The 15,907-nt window shown below is 42.0% G+C and overlaps 1 protein-coding gene across 6 annotated transcripts; it reads left to right on the top strand.

Moving 5' to 3' along the window:
* The first annotated feature begins 1,787 nt into the window (after window positions 1–1,787).
* On the top strand, window positions 1,788–9,112 carry ING4 (inhibitor of growth family member 4). 6 transcript variants are annotated; one of them, XM_090272741.1, is made up of 8 exons: window positions 1,788–1,864; window positions 5,156–5,227; window positions 6,933–7,099; window positions 7,279–7,384; window positions 7,558–7,663; window positions 7,916–8,063; window positions 8,323–8,384; window positions 8,504–9,112. In XM_090272741.1, the coding sequence occupies exons 1-8, from the start codon at window positions 1,828–1,830 to the stop codon at window positions 8,541–8,543; spliced, it is 738 nt and encodes a 245-aa protein (XP_090128867.1). In that variant the 5' UTR covers window positions 1,788–1,827; the 3' UTR covers window positions 8,544–9,112. The 6 variants fall into 6 exon arrangements, with proteins under 6 accessions (XP_090128867.1, XP_090128866.1, XP_090128865.1 ...); XM_090272740.1 differs by having other exon boundaries at window positions 7,555–7,663; XM_090272739.1 differs by having other exon boundaries at window positions 7,279–7,393.
* The last annotated feature ends 6,795 nt before the right edge of the window (window positions 9,113–15,907 follow it).

The following is a 15,907-nucleotide window of genomic DNA, read 5'->3' as shown; positions in this document are numbered from 1 at the left end:
AGGAGTGAGCATGGTCAGAAAACCTGGACATCAGCCCTGGCTCTAACCAAACAGTGTTGGCCAAGATGCGTCTTCAGCTGTTAAATGAAGGGATTGGACTAGATCACCTCCGAGATTCCTTTTTGAGAATTAAAAAATCTTTAAGCACTGAAGAAGTGATGAAGCTCCCACATCTGATAACATTTCTATCCTCTGGGACTGCTGGGCCAACAGTATTCATTACCTAGTGGATTGTGGATAGTTGACAAAAATACGCTCACTTTGTGGGCATCCAAGATAATCTCCATCTGTGCTATGGCACTAAGAATACCACATGACCAAATATGCTGATGTTCGTTAGCTTCTTGAATAGTGTATTTTCTGCCTGCTCTCGCCATCAATCTAAAAGATCCTGACAGCCCTACCTTCATCACAGGTATTAAAACCGGAATCTTTATTTTTAAAAAATTTTAAATTTATTTTGAGAGAGAGAGAAACAGATAACCGAAACAGGTCAGCATGTGCTCTGACCAGTCACGTTTTGGTTTGTGGGATGTTGCTCAACCCACTGAGCCATGTCTGTCAGGGCTACTTTTTTTTAATGATAAACTCAACTTACTCAGCAACAACCCTGTGTAGTAGTAGGTACTGTTCTCATTTTATAGGAAATAGGCACAGAGCTTAAATTACTTACCTAGGGGCATGACACTTTCAAGTGAAGTCTGGGTTCTATTGCTCTATCTTACCATTTGCTCAGCAAACATGGGATTTCACATACTTCATGTTTTATAAATTATATGACTGAAAACCTGTACCATGTAATGTAAGTATGAATAATGTGTGTTAGGAGTGACAATGAACTCCAAAACACTGTCTTACACCTCTATTAGGTTATGAGCTTTGCGTTGTTTAACTGGCATGGTGGCAGTCTGTCATGCACTTAATTGCTTTCTATCCTAATTAAAAGCATAGTTTTCTTTGTACTATAGCTGAGTAGGGTGAGAGCTAGTATCTAACTGGCCCAGTTGTGACAACGCCATGCCCCAGTGCTTTCAGGATCATGGTGCTATTTTACGTTATCTATAAACTCTAACCAAAAAGGGAGACAAAAACATGAGGGGAAGGCAGGAAGTACTATGTCATTTTATGTATTTGAATGAAAATGACAAGAATGCTGACAAAATGTGTGTTAGAATTAGCCTTCTTGTGAAGATTATAGGTTTATCTTTATTTATAAGCAAAGATGATAATCTACTTTTTCTATGTTAAGAAACAATCCTGGGGAATTGGTGGTCGTGTGAATGAACAGAAATGCCAGTGGTTTAAATCTCACAAGTTTGCCTCCCCAGCTTCCTTAAGAAACTAGCCACCTTTGAGAAAGTCTTACTTCAGCCGGGATCAACTCTAGACACCAGATTTATATTCTGCAAAAGAAGGATTCCCCAGTTGCTGAAAATGGATATTTATAGAACACAATCCAAGAGATGGTTTTGTGGGGGATTTTTACCTCATTACCGCACAACCCTGTTTTGGAGGGAAAAAAAAAGTTTGATACAGAAAGCAAAATGGCGATCTCCACTGACGTCATGACTGCCGCGGTGGGTCGCGTATGGGGGCTCAGTAAGGGCGGAAGCGGGCTCAAGGCGCCTTTACGGGCGGTCCTGGACACTTACGCTAAAGGACAAGGGTCAACAGCATCTGAGGATGTGTCTCGGAGAATAATTTACTAAGGGCGGAAGTTCTTATTTTAAGGGCGGAAAAGCCCTAATCCGGGAATAATAGCTTCAGCGCCTGTCGCGTTTCAGCCAGTTCCGGGGCGGATCGGAAGTTGCTTTGTTTTGCTTCAAGATGGCTGCGGGGATGTATTTGGAACATTATCTGGACAGTAAGAGCAGGCTGGAGGAGGGGGTCAGGGGTCACAGCGTGGTGGCGGTGGGGGGTCGGGGCTGCGGACATCAATGGCCCAGAAGTCCCGGTGGTTAGAAGGTTACGATTTTGAAGGCGCTCGGGGAAAGATAATATTGGAGGGTGTGAAGAAGGAGGGGGCGGGGCAGCAGGATGAAGACTCGCTTTTGGGTGTAGGTGAGGGAGGGGCTGCGCGGTGGTGCTTAGGGATGTTGCTTGAACCGCTGATGGGCATGGCCGGGAAGATATTTGCTGCCCCCATCTTTAGGATCTTCATCTTCACGGTATATATTTTTTTTTCTCAAAATCATTCCGAATTGGTTGTTTTAGTATATCACTCATTGCCATTTAGAGCAGTGACAAAGATCTCGCGGCTTCTCTGCTTATTCTTTCTCAGAAGAGGCTTCTCATAAGGATGGGGGTGTATGAATGACCACTGTCAGATGATGAAATGGAATGCTTCTCTTCTTGGAGTAATGATCCAGTTCCCTTCAAATGGAAATACGGTGCTATGTTTATGCCGTTTACATAACCCACCCCTTCACAAAGCCTGTCACCCTATGCGCTTGCATTTGTTTTAGTGTTGGGAGTCATTCATTCATTCATTCACTCTTTAATTTATTGAGGGTCTGCTATGGGTCAGATATAATGGCAGGTACTGAGGATATAAAAAAATGAATAAGACACAACCCTTGCCTTCAAGTGCTCACTCTAGTAGGAAACAAGTTCTGCTAATAAATATAAAACAGTGTGATAAGTGAAATACTAGAAATACATAAAAAAGACAATTGGTAACACTGGACACAGAGAAGCTAATGCTGGAATGTTGGTAAAGCTTTACAGAGAATGTGATGTTTGAACAGAATCTTGAAGATTGAATGTTTGCCAGTGTGGAAAGAGGGAATTGCAGGTTAGGGGAAGCATCAGCAAAGTATGATGGGTTTGTGGCAAGGTCAGGGAAAAGTGAGGTCAGAGTGTTTGATAGATAGGACTCTAAGGTGGAAGAAAGGGAATGAGACTGGAGAAAGAGGCTGGGGCTAGGTAGTGCAAGGTCTTTCTTTAAATTTTATTAGCGATATCTGACTTTTCTCTTTAAAAATATTTAAATTTATTTTTAGAGTTTAAGGGAAGGAGAAGGAAAGGGAGAGAAACAGTCATCAGTTGCCTCCTGCACACCCCCAACTGGGGACCTAGCCTGAAACCCAGGAATGTGCCCTGACTGAGAATCAAACCGGTGACCTGTCAGTTTGCAGGCTGATGCTCAGTGCACTGAGCCACACCAGCCAGGGCAGTGTAAGGTCTCTTAAAGCAAAGTTAAGAAGCTTACACTTCAGTGAGGAACCAAGAGATTTAAAAAAATAGAATGATTTTTATAAAGGAATGACTAATATGTGATAAATTGGAGCATGATAACCTTTGTAATAGGGAGATCAATTTGTGATAACAGTCCAACTTAGAGATGAGGACCTTATCTCAGGGAGTGAAACAAATATTTAGGAGATAAATATGATAGGACTGACTGACTGACTAAGTGGTTGAGAGAGAAAGAAGGAGCTAAGGTGACTTCTTGATTCCCTGATTGGGAAGTAAGTTAGACAGTATGTCATCAACAAGATAGGAAATTCAGGAGTAACAAAGATATTTAATTCAATTTATACATAAGGATAGATATGGTAATTGTATCTATGAGAATGAATGAGACCAAGATCATTCAGAGAAAAGAAGTGAGAAAATGAGAGGGTTAAAGAGGAATCTCAGGAAAATATTAACATTTAAGTGACAGACTATGGAAACATCAATGTGGGAACTGCCAGTATGTATATGATGAGATTAGGAATCCAAAGAGGAAGAAAGTTACTTGAAGGACAGAAGATGTTTCCAACTGCTACAGACATATATTTTAGGATAGGACTGAAAACAGCATTTACTTTGATAAGTCATTGGTGAATTAAAGTAATCTCAGTGAACTGGTGGTAGCAGATCTGAGGTTATAGGTTAAAGCAGTGGAGGCATTTTAAAATTTGAAGTATAGTCATGCAAAGAGGTTTTTTTATGGAAGAGACATTAAGTATTCATGCATTTGTTCAAATATTTATTGAAGACCTTCATATGCAGATCACACTTCTAAACGCTAGAGAAATACAAGAGGAGAAGACAGGCACACCCAGCCCTTCTGGAAGGCTGTGGAGACATACCAAAAATACTAATTACACAATTAATTACTTAATTATAGTTGGATAAGTGCAAAGAAGGGTAGAGATAGAATAACATGACAGCAAACTCCAGGACACTTATTGGAGTCTTGGAAAGTCAGGGTTGAGCTGAACTTTGAAGAGTAAACAGGAATTTAGTAGGCCAAGAGGTATGGTGGAGGTGAGATGAGGAAGACCAAGTGGTGCATTCCAGTCACAGAGAGCAGCTTGTGGAAAGCTAAGTAGCAGGAAGATTGCTGGGAGGTTCCAGGTGCTCAGAGAAGGCCAGTATGATCAAAGCAGACAGAGCACAAAGGGGGACTGATATGAATTAAGGCTGAATGTGAGGTAAGCAAGGGCTAGAAAGTGCATAACAGGACTAGAAATTGTGTTATAGGAAGTTACTGGAGTGATAAACTGGAGAGTGACTTGATCAGGTTTGCATTTTTTATTTTATTTATTTCAAAATCCTCACCTGAGGATAGGTTTATTGATTTTAGAGAAGAAGGGAAAGAAAAGAGAGAAACATTAATGTGAGAGAGAAACATTGATCGGTTGCCTCCTGTATGCACCCTGACCAGGGATCGAACCTGCAACCTAGTTATGTACCCTGACTGAGAATCAAACGCACAACCTTTCTGGCGTACTGGACAGTGCTCCAATCAACTAAGCCATTTGATCAGGGCTAGATCTGCATTTTATAGAAAAACATTCTGGCTACTATACAGAGAGCAGATTGGAAGTTTGTATGTGATGAGTGGTGGAGGACAGCAGGAAGGTATTTGTAAGTTGAGAGCAAGGAGCTTGGAGGCACAGATTGAATATAAAGGAAAGGGAAGGGCTAATTTGTAAAGTTACTGAAGGGAGAAAGGTCGGGAAAACTGTGCCAAGATAAAAGAGGTTAGTTAGTTGTGAAGAGAGGCAGACACAACCACTTCCGAGGAAAGAAAGGAATGCTGTCCCAGATATATCCAACGGTTCAAAGGAGGGAAATCTTGAGTCCTATGTTGGACCTGTACTTTAAAAGCAGCTATAAGGCCTGTGAAGTCCAGTGTCTCAGTTTCTCTTCTTCTCCCTAGGTATTGAAAACCTCCCCTTTGAACTGCAGAGAAACTTTCAGCTCATGAGGGACCTGGACCAAAGAACAGAGGGTATGTACAGAATAAGGAATCCATGTGTATATTGAGTGTATGTGATCATTTCTTTTTCTGTTTGGTGTTACCATATCATCTGGTCAGATCTGGAGAACTTTGGCTTCTTTCTCTTTTTTTACTCTCTTGCATTTCTTAAAAGGAAAGTAATGATGATTTGCATTTCGCTACCAGCCTTTCCATAACAAATGGAGTATTGCAGCAATACCTCAAGACTTCAGAGATGCTATGTTCTTTATATCTTCCTCAAGAAGAAGTCAACAGACTAAAGTCAGCCCTAGAATCATATATATTCCCTATGTTCAATATATTTATAGGAAGGCTAGAATCTTTCTACTCCACTGGATTATTTATGTTACTGTCACAAAATTCAGCATGGCTTTAGACTGCAACTCACATTGGTAGACAGGAACTTTGCTGTATGAGAAGTTCTTGGATAAAAAAATAAAATAAAAGGAAGGAAAAGCAGCAATTAACATCAAGATCTCTACACTGTATTCTTCAACCTTACAGAAGCACTAGATACCATCTGTGGCCTTCCTTGGAAGTTGAACAAGTTTGGCTGCATTGAGGCATTCACTTGGAGCCTGGGGCTACACTGCAATGGTCAGGTTGGTCTCTTCAAAGTCAGACTTGTCTGTTGGAGCTATCCCCCATACCAACTGAAGAATATGTAGGTCTTATCTTCCATCCTCATGAAACCATGCTCAAGACTATAACAAGCTGGTACTACAATACGTAAAACTGTGATTTAAGTTACTCTGGGTTAAGTTTACTCATGAAAAGGAGATCATCATCTAAAATCCTGGACATAGGTCCTTGAGAACTGCCTGCTGAATTCTGAGAATCAGCTTGCTTGCTTGGTAATACAGTTCCAACTCTTGACTTTATGCACAGAAAGGCCAGTTGGAAATTATCAAACTACATGCTTTTTCAACTTCCTTCAAAGGCCTTGAAGAAGTGGGGCATAAGCATAGTGTGCACACAGTCCTTCCTGTTACCGGTCTCTGCACTGTTACAGTCATGCTTCTCTCTGTTTTTGTCAATATATTTTATGAGCCTTACCAAATACTAGGCAGTAGAATCTATAGTCTCGGTTTCTTGGGACATTACCAGCCTTCCAGTAGTAACATGTTTGGAGCAATATGTAAGATAAAAAACAGTAAGAAGTGATGGAAGTTATAAGCAAATTGCAAATGATGAGCAAAATAGAATGGGCAATAAATCGAAGAATTATTACATCTCATTCTAAATGATGAGTTATAGATGTAGAACCAGCAGCAGCAGATGACCCAGCCTTGTTCACAGCACTCAGAGCTGTTGTGGGATATTTTTGCAACAAGAAACCAGGTGGCTTTTGAGACAAAATTCATCATTCAAGAAACAGAGCAAGCCCTGCAAAGAAGCATCTTTAGATAGCACAAAAATATACTTTGTATTAGTGCAGTGTGCAAAGGATCGATCATTATGTTTCAGTAATTTAAGTTGAAAACTGATAGTAATGTTTTCAGCACCTGAAGGAAACTTTAAAAGAAATACTGTCAATTTGTATCACTTGAGTACATGGCACAGTACCTGTGAATATTCAGTACTGTTTTGGTTCACAAGTTACTATGGTCAATGGAAAAGGTCCAAGCAACAAGAGGAAGAAGTATGTATCACCTAGCCACTCGGGCCATTGTGACCAGGCCTCTCTCTGTTGTAGACCTGAAGGCTGAAATTGACAAGTTGGCCACTGAGTATATGAGTAGCGCCCGCAACTTGAGCTCCGAGGAAAAATTGGCTCTTCTCAAACAGATCCAGGAAGCCTATGGCAAGTGCAAGGAATTTGGTGACGACAAGGTGCAGCTTGCCATGCAGACCTATGAGATGGTATGGCCCTGTTCATGGCTCCCCACCTACTTCCCATTTGTTCCTCAGGGTCCTAGACCTCTCCTTCAGCTGTGTTGGGCTCTGTTTTGGGTCTGGGAGATCCATAGAATCTTGCTTAGTTAATTGTCTTTTACTGGCACTGACCTTATGCCTCTTCCTTCTCCTTCCTTTCCACCCAGGTGGACAAACACATTCGGCGACTGGACACAGACCTGGCCCGTTTTGAGGCTGATTTGAAGGAGAAACAGATTGAGTCAAGTGACTATGACAGCTCTTCCAGCAAAGGCAAAAAGAGTGAGGAGGGGGGCGGGCTTTAAGAAGTGGGTTGAGGAGTCATGGGGAGAAGAAGCTGGCTTTTCAGCTATGAGAGAGGGGCACCAGGTTGGAAAGAGCGGGAAGAAGGAAGACTTAACCCGTCTTTCTCCCTGCCTTTTGGCTTTCCCCCTCTTTCCTAGAAGGCCGGACTCAAAAGGAGAAAAAAGCTGCCCGTGCTCGTTCAAAAGGGAAAAACTCAGATGAGGAAGCCCCCAAGGCTGCTCAGAAGAAGTTAAAACTTGTGCGCACGTGAGTGTATCAGGGAGCACGTTGCCAGATGATACACTCTTCTCTCCCATGGCCCCACTCCGCACAGCCCCTTGCCACTTCCTCTGTCTTCTGTGCTATATTTCTTTTCCTTACCATTTTGGTATCTGCTAGACAGAGAGGAAAAGCCCCAAATCACCTGCACCATCGGGATCTCCTTTGACCACCTCTGAGAGTCTAAAGTTGTAGCTTCCTTTCTTGCAGATGACACTTTCTCTTCCTCTTGGTATACAGAAGTCCTGAGTATGGGATGCCCTCAGTGACCTTTGGCAGTGTCCACCCCTCTGATGTGTTGGATATGCCTGTGGATCCCAACGAACCCACCTATTGCCTTTGTCACCAGGTCTCCTATGGAGAAATGATTGGCTGTGACAACCCTGATGTGAGAACCATTTTGCCTTAGGATGGCGGGTTCTGGGGACATGAAATAGGAAAGGGGGGTGGGGGGGATGGTTGAATAGTGGGACTTCAGTATAGAAGGAAGATGATTAGAGTTGTTTGGCCTTGGGACCACTAAGAATTCTCCAAAGGGGTGGGACAAGGAAACACTCCTCAGGAATCTAGGGTCAGGGTGGGAGGGGTCTTCTTTCCTTTCCTCTGCCCCAACCTGACCTGACTTCTGCTGCTTCCATCTTTTCTAGTGTTCCATCGAGTGGTTCCACTTTGCCTGTGTGGGGCTGACAACGAAGCCTCGGGGGAAATGGTGAGTGAAAGAGTTGTGGTAGGAGCTGGACTGCCCCTACACTGGGTGGCAGAGGGCAGTCTACCTTTCATCACTTTTTCCCTTCTCTTCTCTGTCACATTCTGTTGATTTCTTTTTAGGTTTTGCCCACGCTGCTCTCAAGAACGGAAGAAGAAATAGATAAGGACCCTGGATTCTAACAGTTTCTTCTCAGTCCCTTGACTGGGCTAGTGGGGAGAGGAATGCCTGTGCTGGGGCCAGGGGTTCCAGGGAGAAGTGAATGGTGCAGTGTTGTCCTACCTTCTCCTTCCTTGTCCCCACTCCTGGTGCTGAGGCTGCATCCAAATCCTGGTAGGGAGGGTGCCACAGCCACTAAGGGTATGTGGTCTCATTCAGCCCGCCCCCTCAGAAGGAAGTGGTCCTGCCCACTGTCCTTTTGCCTCCATGCTGAGGTTGGTGCTGTATTTCCAAGGGATGGTCCTCTTTATTCTCCTTGCTTTGTATTTAAGGACTTGGGCAGTAGCATGGGGGCGCTCCCCCAACCCTCCTAATTCCCTCCACCCTGTGGGGAGTGCTATGGTGTAGTAAACTTCCATTGTTCTATTCCTGCTTTTTCCATGGTGAGGGCTCCCCTTCCTCTATGCCAAGAGGATTCGTCCTGGCCTTGTGAATGGGAGAGGGGTCAAAGTGGGTTGCAGATAAGCCACATGTAAAGGAACTTGGGTAGGTGAATAAAAGCTATACTTGTTGGCCTGCTGTGTTTTTTATAGAGACACCATTCTAGTACATGTACTAAACAATTTTTTTTTTCTATCTTCTGGGTTGGATGAGAGGTGGGAGGATGACATGTCAAAAGTAAGACAAGATGTGGAGCCAGAAATGCACCAGAATCTACAACTTCTCAACTTGGGAAGGACAGAGTTGGCTGGCGGGAGTGGTGTTCCTCAGACCAAGGGTTTCCAAAACTTAAATTATGCGCCTTTTCTCCATAAAACATCTTTCATTTAATTTCCAGTAAGTGTGTATTTGTGTTTTATACATGTACTGTTATACTAAATGTTATCTTGATTTCTTAAACACAAAACAAAAGCCTTTTTCCCCTACGCCTGTGGATTGTCTTACCTCCCACTGGGAAACCACTTCCCTAGACTGAGCTGTGTTTATATCTGAGCTCCCCTGCACCTGACTCCTGCTCTTGTTTACCCTTTTGGCTCATTTCTTACCTGGTTCCTACCCAGGTAGACCCTGACTTTGTTTTGTATATTCCATGTCTGCCCCCCCACCAGAACGCTGTCCATACTCACATCTAGGCCTCACTACCTATTGGGCAATTTGTTTCTCAATGCCAATTTCCTCACCTATATAATAAGGATAATAATAATATCCAATATGGGATTCCCTTGGAAAAGAAAAAAGGTGATGCACATGAAGAATATCTCATAACCTACTCCATCAGAGAGAATAAAAAAAACCTCAACAAACAAAAGTCCTGGACCTGATGGCTTCAGAGGCGAATTTTGCCAAACATTCAAAGAACTAACATCTGTAATTATCAAACTATTCCAAAAAACTCAAGAGGAGGCAAGACTCCCAAGCTCATTTTATGAGGCCAACATTATCCTACTTGCAAAACCAGATAAAGACACTACAAAGGAAGAAAATTATAGGCAATATTCCTGATGAACATAGATGCAAAAATTCTCAACAAAATATTAGCAAACCAGATCCAGCAATACATTAAAAAGATCATACACCATGATCAAGTGCAATTTATTCTGGAGATGTAAACTTGGTGCAGTATCTGCAAATCAATAAACTGATACATAAACAGTGAAGGATAACAATCAACATGATCATATTGATAGATGCAGAAAAAGCATTTGGTAAAACCCAGCACCTATTTATAATAACTCAGCAATATGACAAACCCACAGCCAACATCATACTCAATGGGAAAAATCTAAACGTGTTTCCCTTAAGATCAGGAACAGCACATGGATGTCTGCTTTCACCAACCTTATTCAACAGTACTGGAAATCCTAACCACACTAATCAGACAAGAAGAAATAAAAGGGATCCATATTGGAAAGGAAATAAAGCTTACTATTTGCAGATGATATGACTGTATATAGAGAACTAAAGATTCCACCAAAATACTGCTAGAACTGATATATGAATTCAGTAAAGTAGCAGGATACAAAATAAATATCCAGAAATTGGTTGTATTTTTTATATACTAATAATGAACTATTGGAAAGAGAAACTAAGAAAATAATCCCACTTACAATTGCATCAAGAAAATAAAATACCTGGGAATAAATTTAACCAAGGATGTAAAAGACCTATACTTGAAAATTATAAGACACTAAAGGAAGAAATTAAAGAAGATACAAGTAAATTGAAGCATATATCATGTTCATACGTAGGAAAAATTAACATTAAAATGTCAATACTGATGCTCAGCCTCCCTCTACAACTAGAGAGGAATACAACTACTTCAAAACAAAAGATAACTAGAAATTCCAGAAAATAAAACTACACGGAAGCCCAACGTATGAAGTTATAAACCAGTGGCGCTCTTTGGGCAGGTAGGAAGAGCGAAAGTGGGTGGTGCTGTTTGCGGTCGCACCAGGGACAGTGACAGGGAGAACAATCCCAGCGGCAGGGAGGATAATCCTGGCTGCAGTCAAACCCCGGCGGCTCGCGACCCCAACGCTGGGGAAAGCAGCCACCACATCGCCTCGAACAGTGAGGCCCAGGGGGCGGGAGGACGGATCCCGGTCTCCTAGCGGAATAACTGTGTGAATCCATCTTGGACCCCCGCCCCCACACAAAGCGCCACAGGGCTGCGAAATAGGTTGCGGATCGCCACTGGTCGCTGGGCAGTGACGACAAAGCGCCGGCGAAAAAGGTTGCGGATCGCCGCCCGTCGCTGGGTTGTGACGAGTACACAGGCACTGCCCCCTACAGCCAACCCAAGAAAACAAAACACATCTGTCAAAATGAGGCAGACAACTATAGAAATCCCGGTGGCGCAGCTCACCAGGCAACAGATGAAGAATCTGACAGATGAACAAATAAGAAACCTGTCAGAGGCTCAGTTCAGGGCCATTGTTATCAGGTGGCTTACAGAATTAACAAAAGATCTGGAAAAAGATGAGAAAGAATCGAAAAACACTCATACTGAAAGGAACAAAACCACATATGAGACAGATGGTGAGGAAATAAAATCCAGAGTTCAAATCAATAAACCAGAACACAAAGAAGGAACAAACAGTCAGCCAGTGCAGAGAGAAAAAACGGGAAGCAAGGAAAATGATGAGAGGATCAGAAACCTTTGGGACAGCTATAAAAGGCCCAACATAAGAATCATTGGTTTGCCAGAGGGCGAAGAAGATGAACTAGAAATTGAAAAATTAAGTGAAAATATAATAAAGCAGAACTTCCCAAACTTGGGGAAGGAAACAGACTTACAGTTCCAGGAAGCACAGAGAATTCCAAAAAAACTGGACCCAGGGCGAACCACTCCAAGACACATTATAATCAAACTGTCAAAAGTTAAAGAGAGAATCTTAAAAGCAGCAAGAGAGAAGGAAAGAGTCATGTACAAAGGGGTCCCAATTAGACTATCAGCTGACTTCTCAAGGGAGACCCTGCAGGCAAGAAGGGACTGGCAAGAAATATTCAAAGTAATGAAAATCCAAAACCTACAACCACGAATACTCTATCCAGCGAAATTGTCATTCAGAATAGAAGGGCAGAGAAAGTGTTTCCAGGACAAAATAAAACTGAAAGAGTTCATTAGATCCAAACCACTGTTATATGAGATGTTAAAGGGACTGATTTAGAAAAAGGAGGATCAAAACTATGAACACTAAAATGAAAACTGCATCACAAGAAACAACAACAGAAGCTAGGGAATCAAAACAAGGGCAAACTAAACAGGCAACGAGAGTGGAAAAAGAACTATATGTATGGGGAGCATATTGGGGGGACGTCAGCAGGGAGGGGGAAGGGGGAGAGGGAGGGAGATGATATAGGAATTAAGGAGCATGGTAGGAGGGAATGGAATAGACAGGTTGAGAAGAACTATATGCACAACTAATGGACATGGTCTAAAAGGGGGGGACAACTGGAGGGAGGGGGGCCACCAGGTGGAGGGGAGAAGAGGGAAGGGAAATCGGGACAAATGTAACATTATAATCAATAAAACACATTTAAAAAAATAAAATGTCAATGCTAATCAAAGTAACCTATAAATCCAATGCAATTTCTATCAAGATACCAACAGTGTATTTTACAGAACTAGAATAAATATTCTAAAAAATTTATATGGAACCAGAAAAGACCCTAGACAGCAACAGCAATCTTGAGAAGAAGAATAAAGTTGGAAGCATCATGCTACTTGATATCAAACTATACTACAAGGCCATAGCAATCATAGTACTGGCATAAAAACAGACATGTAGGTCAGTAGAACAGAACAGAGGCCAGAAGTAAACCCACAACTTTATGGTCAATTAATATTTGACGAAGGAGGCAAGAAAATACAATGGGGTAAAGACAGTCTATTTAATAAATGGTATTGGGAAAATTGAACAGATACATACAAAAAAGAAACTAGACCAACCACCTTCTTACACTACGCAAAAGAATAAACTTCATTAATCTGGCCAAGATGGAGCCTAGACAGACATTCTGCATCTCCTTCCACAACTAAAAAGGAATACAACTACCTCAAAACTAGAGACAACCAGAAGTTCCAGAAAATCAAGTTGCATGGAAGTCCAACAAACAAAGATATAAAGAATACTCAGGTAGGAGGGGCGGAGCAAGGGTAGGGAGGACGTGGTGTGGTGGTGGCAGCAGCTGCGACAGTGGCAGGCCGGTGGAAAGTGCAGTCACATGTTTTAAAAAGTAGGGAGGAACACCTGGTGAACACTTCCAGCACCAGCCCAGACTGCACAGCTCACGGTTCCAGCGCCACAGAAAATAAAGCCTCATTGATTCTGACTGTGAAAACCAGTGGGGGTTGGGGTGGAGGCAGAAACTGCCAGTCTCTCAGTAGAGTCCACTTCTTTAAAGGGCCCCCATGGTCCTAGAACATCTGCAGACCCACCCACTCTGGGAACGACAGCCAGGGCAACAGCTAGAGAGGTGCCAGTCCCATATGGAAGTGGGAGAAGTGCCTGGAAAACAGGTGAGTGCTGAGTAGATGGCATTGTTCCCTCTTGGACCCCTTCCCCACGCACAGAGCCACAACGTGGTGAAATGGGTCACCCTGTACTGACAAATACTTAAGTTCCACCACTTACAAGGTAACAAGTACGACAGCTCTACCTAAGACACAGAGGCAAACACAGGAACCTGTCAAGATGAGGAGACAGAAAAGTATGGCCCAAAAGAGGAAACAGATCAAGGTTCCAGTGGGAGAACTAAGAGATGAGGGGATAGCCAACCTAACACGTAGAGTTCAAAACACTAGTGATAAAGATGCTCACAGGCTTGACAGATATGCTTGAGTATGCAAACGCATAAGGGAAGAAGTGAAGGCTATGCTAAATGAAACGAAGGAAAACCCACACAAAACCAGTAATGAAGGAAAGGAAACCAGGGTTCAAATCAATGTTTTGGAACATAAGGAAGAAAAAAAGTCAACCAGTACAGAATGAGGAAACAAGAACTGGAAAAAATGAGGAGAGGTTTGGGAACCTCTGGGACAACTTTAAACCTGCCAATCATAGGGGTGCCAGAGAGAAAAGAGTAAGAGCAAGAAATTGAAAACTTATGTGAAAAAATAATGAAGGAATACTTCCCAAATTTGGTGAAGAAAATAAACATACAAGTCCAGGAAGCACAGAGTCCCAAACAAGCTAGATCCAAGGAAGACCATACCAAGACACATCATCTTTAAAATGCCAAAGGTTCAGGATAAAGAGAGCATCTTAAAAGCAGCAAGAGAGAAGCAGAGAGTTATCTACAAAGGGGCGCCTATAAGACTATCAGCTGATTTCTCAAAAGAAACTTTGCAGGCAAGAAGAGACTGGCAAGAAGTATTCAATGTGATGAAAAAAAAAGAACCTACAACCAAGATTACTCTATCCAGCAAAGCTATCATTAAAATGGAAGGGCAGATGAAGTGCTTCCAAGACCAGGTAAAGCTAAAGGAGTTCATAATCACCAAGCCCTTATTATATGAAATGTCAAAAGGACTTACTTAAGAAAAAGATCAAAATTGTGAACATTAAAATGACAACAAACAACTATCAACAACTAAAAAATCTAAAAAATAAAAACACAATCCAACTAAGGAAACCAGAATAGGAACAGAATTGTAGGTATGGGGATTATTTGGAGGGTTATCAACTGGGAGTGGGGAGGGGAGAAATGGAGAAAAGGTGCAGGGATTAAGAAGCATAATTGGTTGGTACAAAATAGACAGTGGGAAGTTAAGAATAATATAGGAAAGGGTGAAGCCAAAGAACTATATGCATAACCCATGGACATGAACTAAGAGGGGTGGGATTGCTGGAGGGAAGGAGGATACTGGGCAGAGGGGAGCAAAGGGGACAAAAATTGGGACTACTGTAACAACATAATCAATAAAACATTTTAAATAAAGAATAAACCAAAATGGATTAAAGACTTAAATGTAACACTCACAACCATAAAAATCCTAGAAGAACCCTGACTGGTGTGGCTCCATGGATTGAATGCAGGCCTGTGAACCAAAGGGTCACCAGTTCGATTCCCAGTCAGGGCACATGCTTGAGTTGTGGGCCAGGTCCCCAGCTGAGGGTGTGTGAGAGGCAACCACACATTGATGTTTCTCTCCCTCTCTTTCTCCCTTCCCATCGCTCTAAAAATAAATAAAAATCTTAAAGAAAAATCTTAGAAGAAAACATAGACAGTAAAATCTCAGACATTTCATGTAGCAATGTTTTTTTTTCTGATATACCTCCTCAGGCAAGGGAAACAAAAGAATAAATAAATAAGACTACAACAAACTATAAAGTTTTTGCACAGAAAAGGAAACCATCAACAAGACGAAAAGACAACCCACTGAATGGGAAAACATATTTGTCAATGATACATCTGATAAGGGATTAATATCCAAAATTTATAAAGAGATTCTATGACTCAACACCCAAAGAACAATCCAATTAAAAAATGGACAAAGGATCTGAATAGACACTTCTCCAAAGAGGACATACAAATGGCCAATAGGCATGAAAAGATGCTCAATATAACTAATCATCACAGAAATGCAAATTAAAACCACATGATGTACCTTACACCCTATCATTAATAAATCAACAAACAAGTGCTGGCAAGGATATGGGGAAGAGGAACCCTCGTGCACTGTTGATGAGAATGTAGATTGGTGCAACCATTGTGGAAAGCAGGATGGAGTTACCTCAAAAAATTAAAAATGGAACTGCCTTCTGACCCAGTGATTCCATTTATGGTAATATATCTGAAGGAACCCAAAACACCAATTTGAAAGAATATATGCATCCCTATGTTCATTGTTGTGTTGTTTA

The sequence above is a fragment of the Furipterus horrens genome, unplaced genomic scaffold (genome assembly GCF_987537825.1).
Source record: "Furipterus horrens unplaced genomic scaffold, mFurHor1.1.pri manual_scaffold_4, whole genome shotgun sequence".
NCBI lineage: Eukaryota > Metazoa > Chordata > Mammalia > Chiroptera > Furipteridae > Furipterus > Furipterus horrens.
The sequence above is the reverse complement of the archived record's forward strand: the minus strand, read 5'-3'. Positions and strand labels throughout refer to the sequence as shown.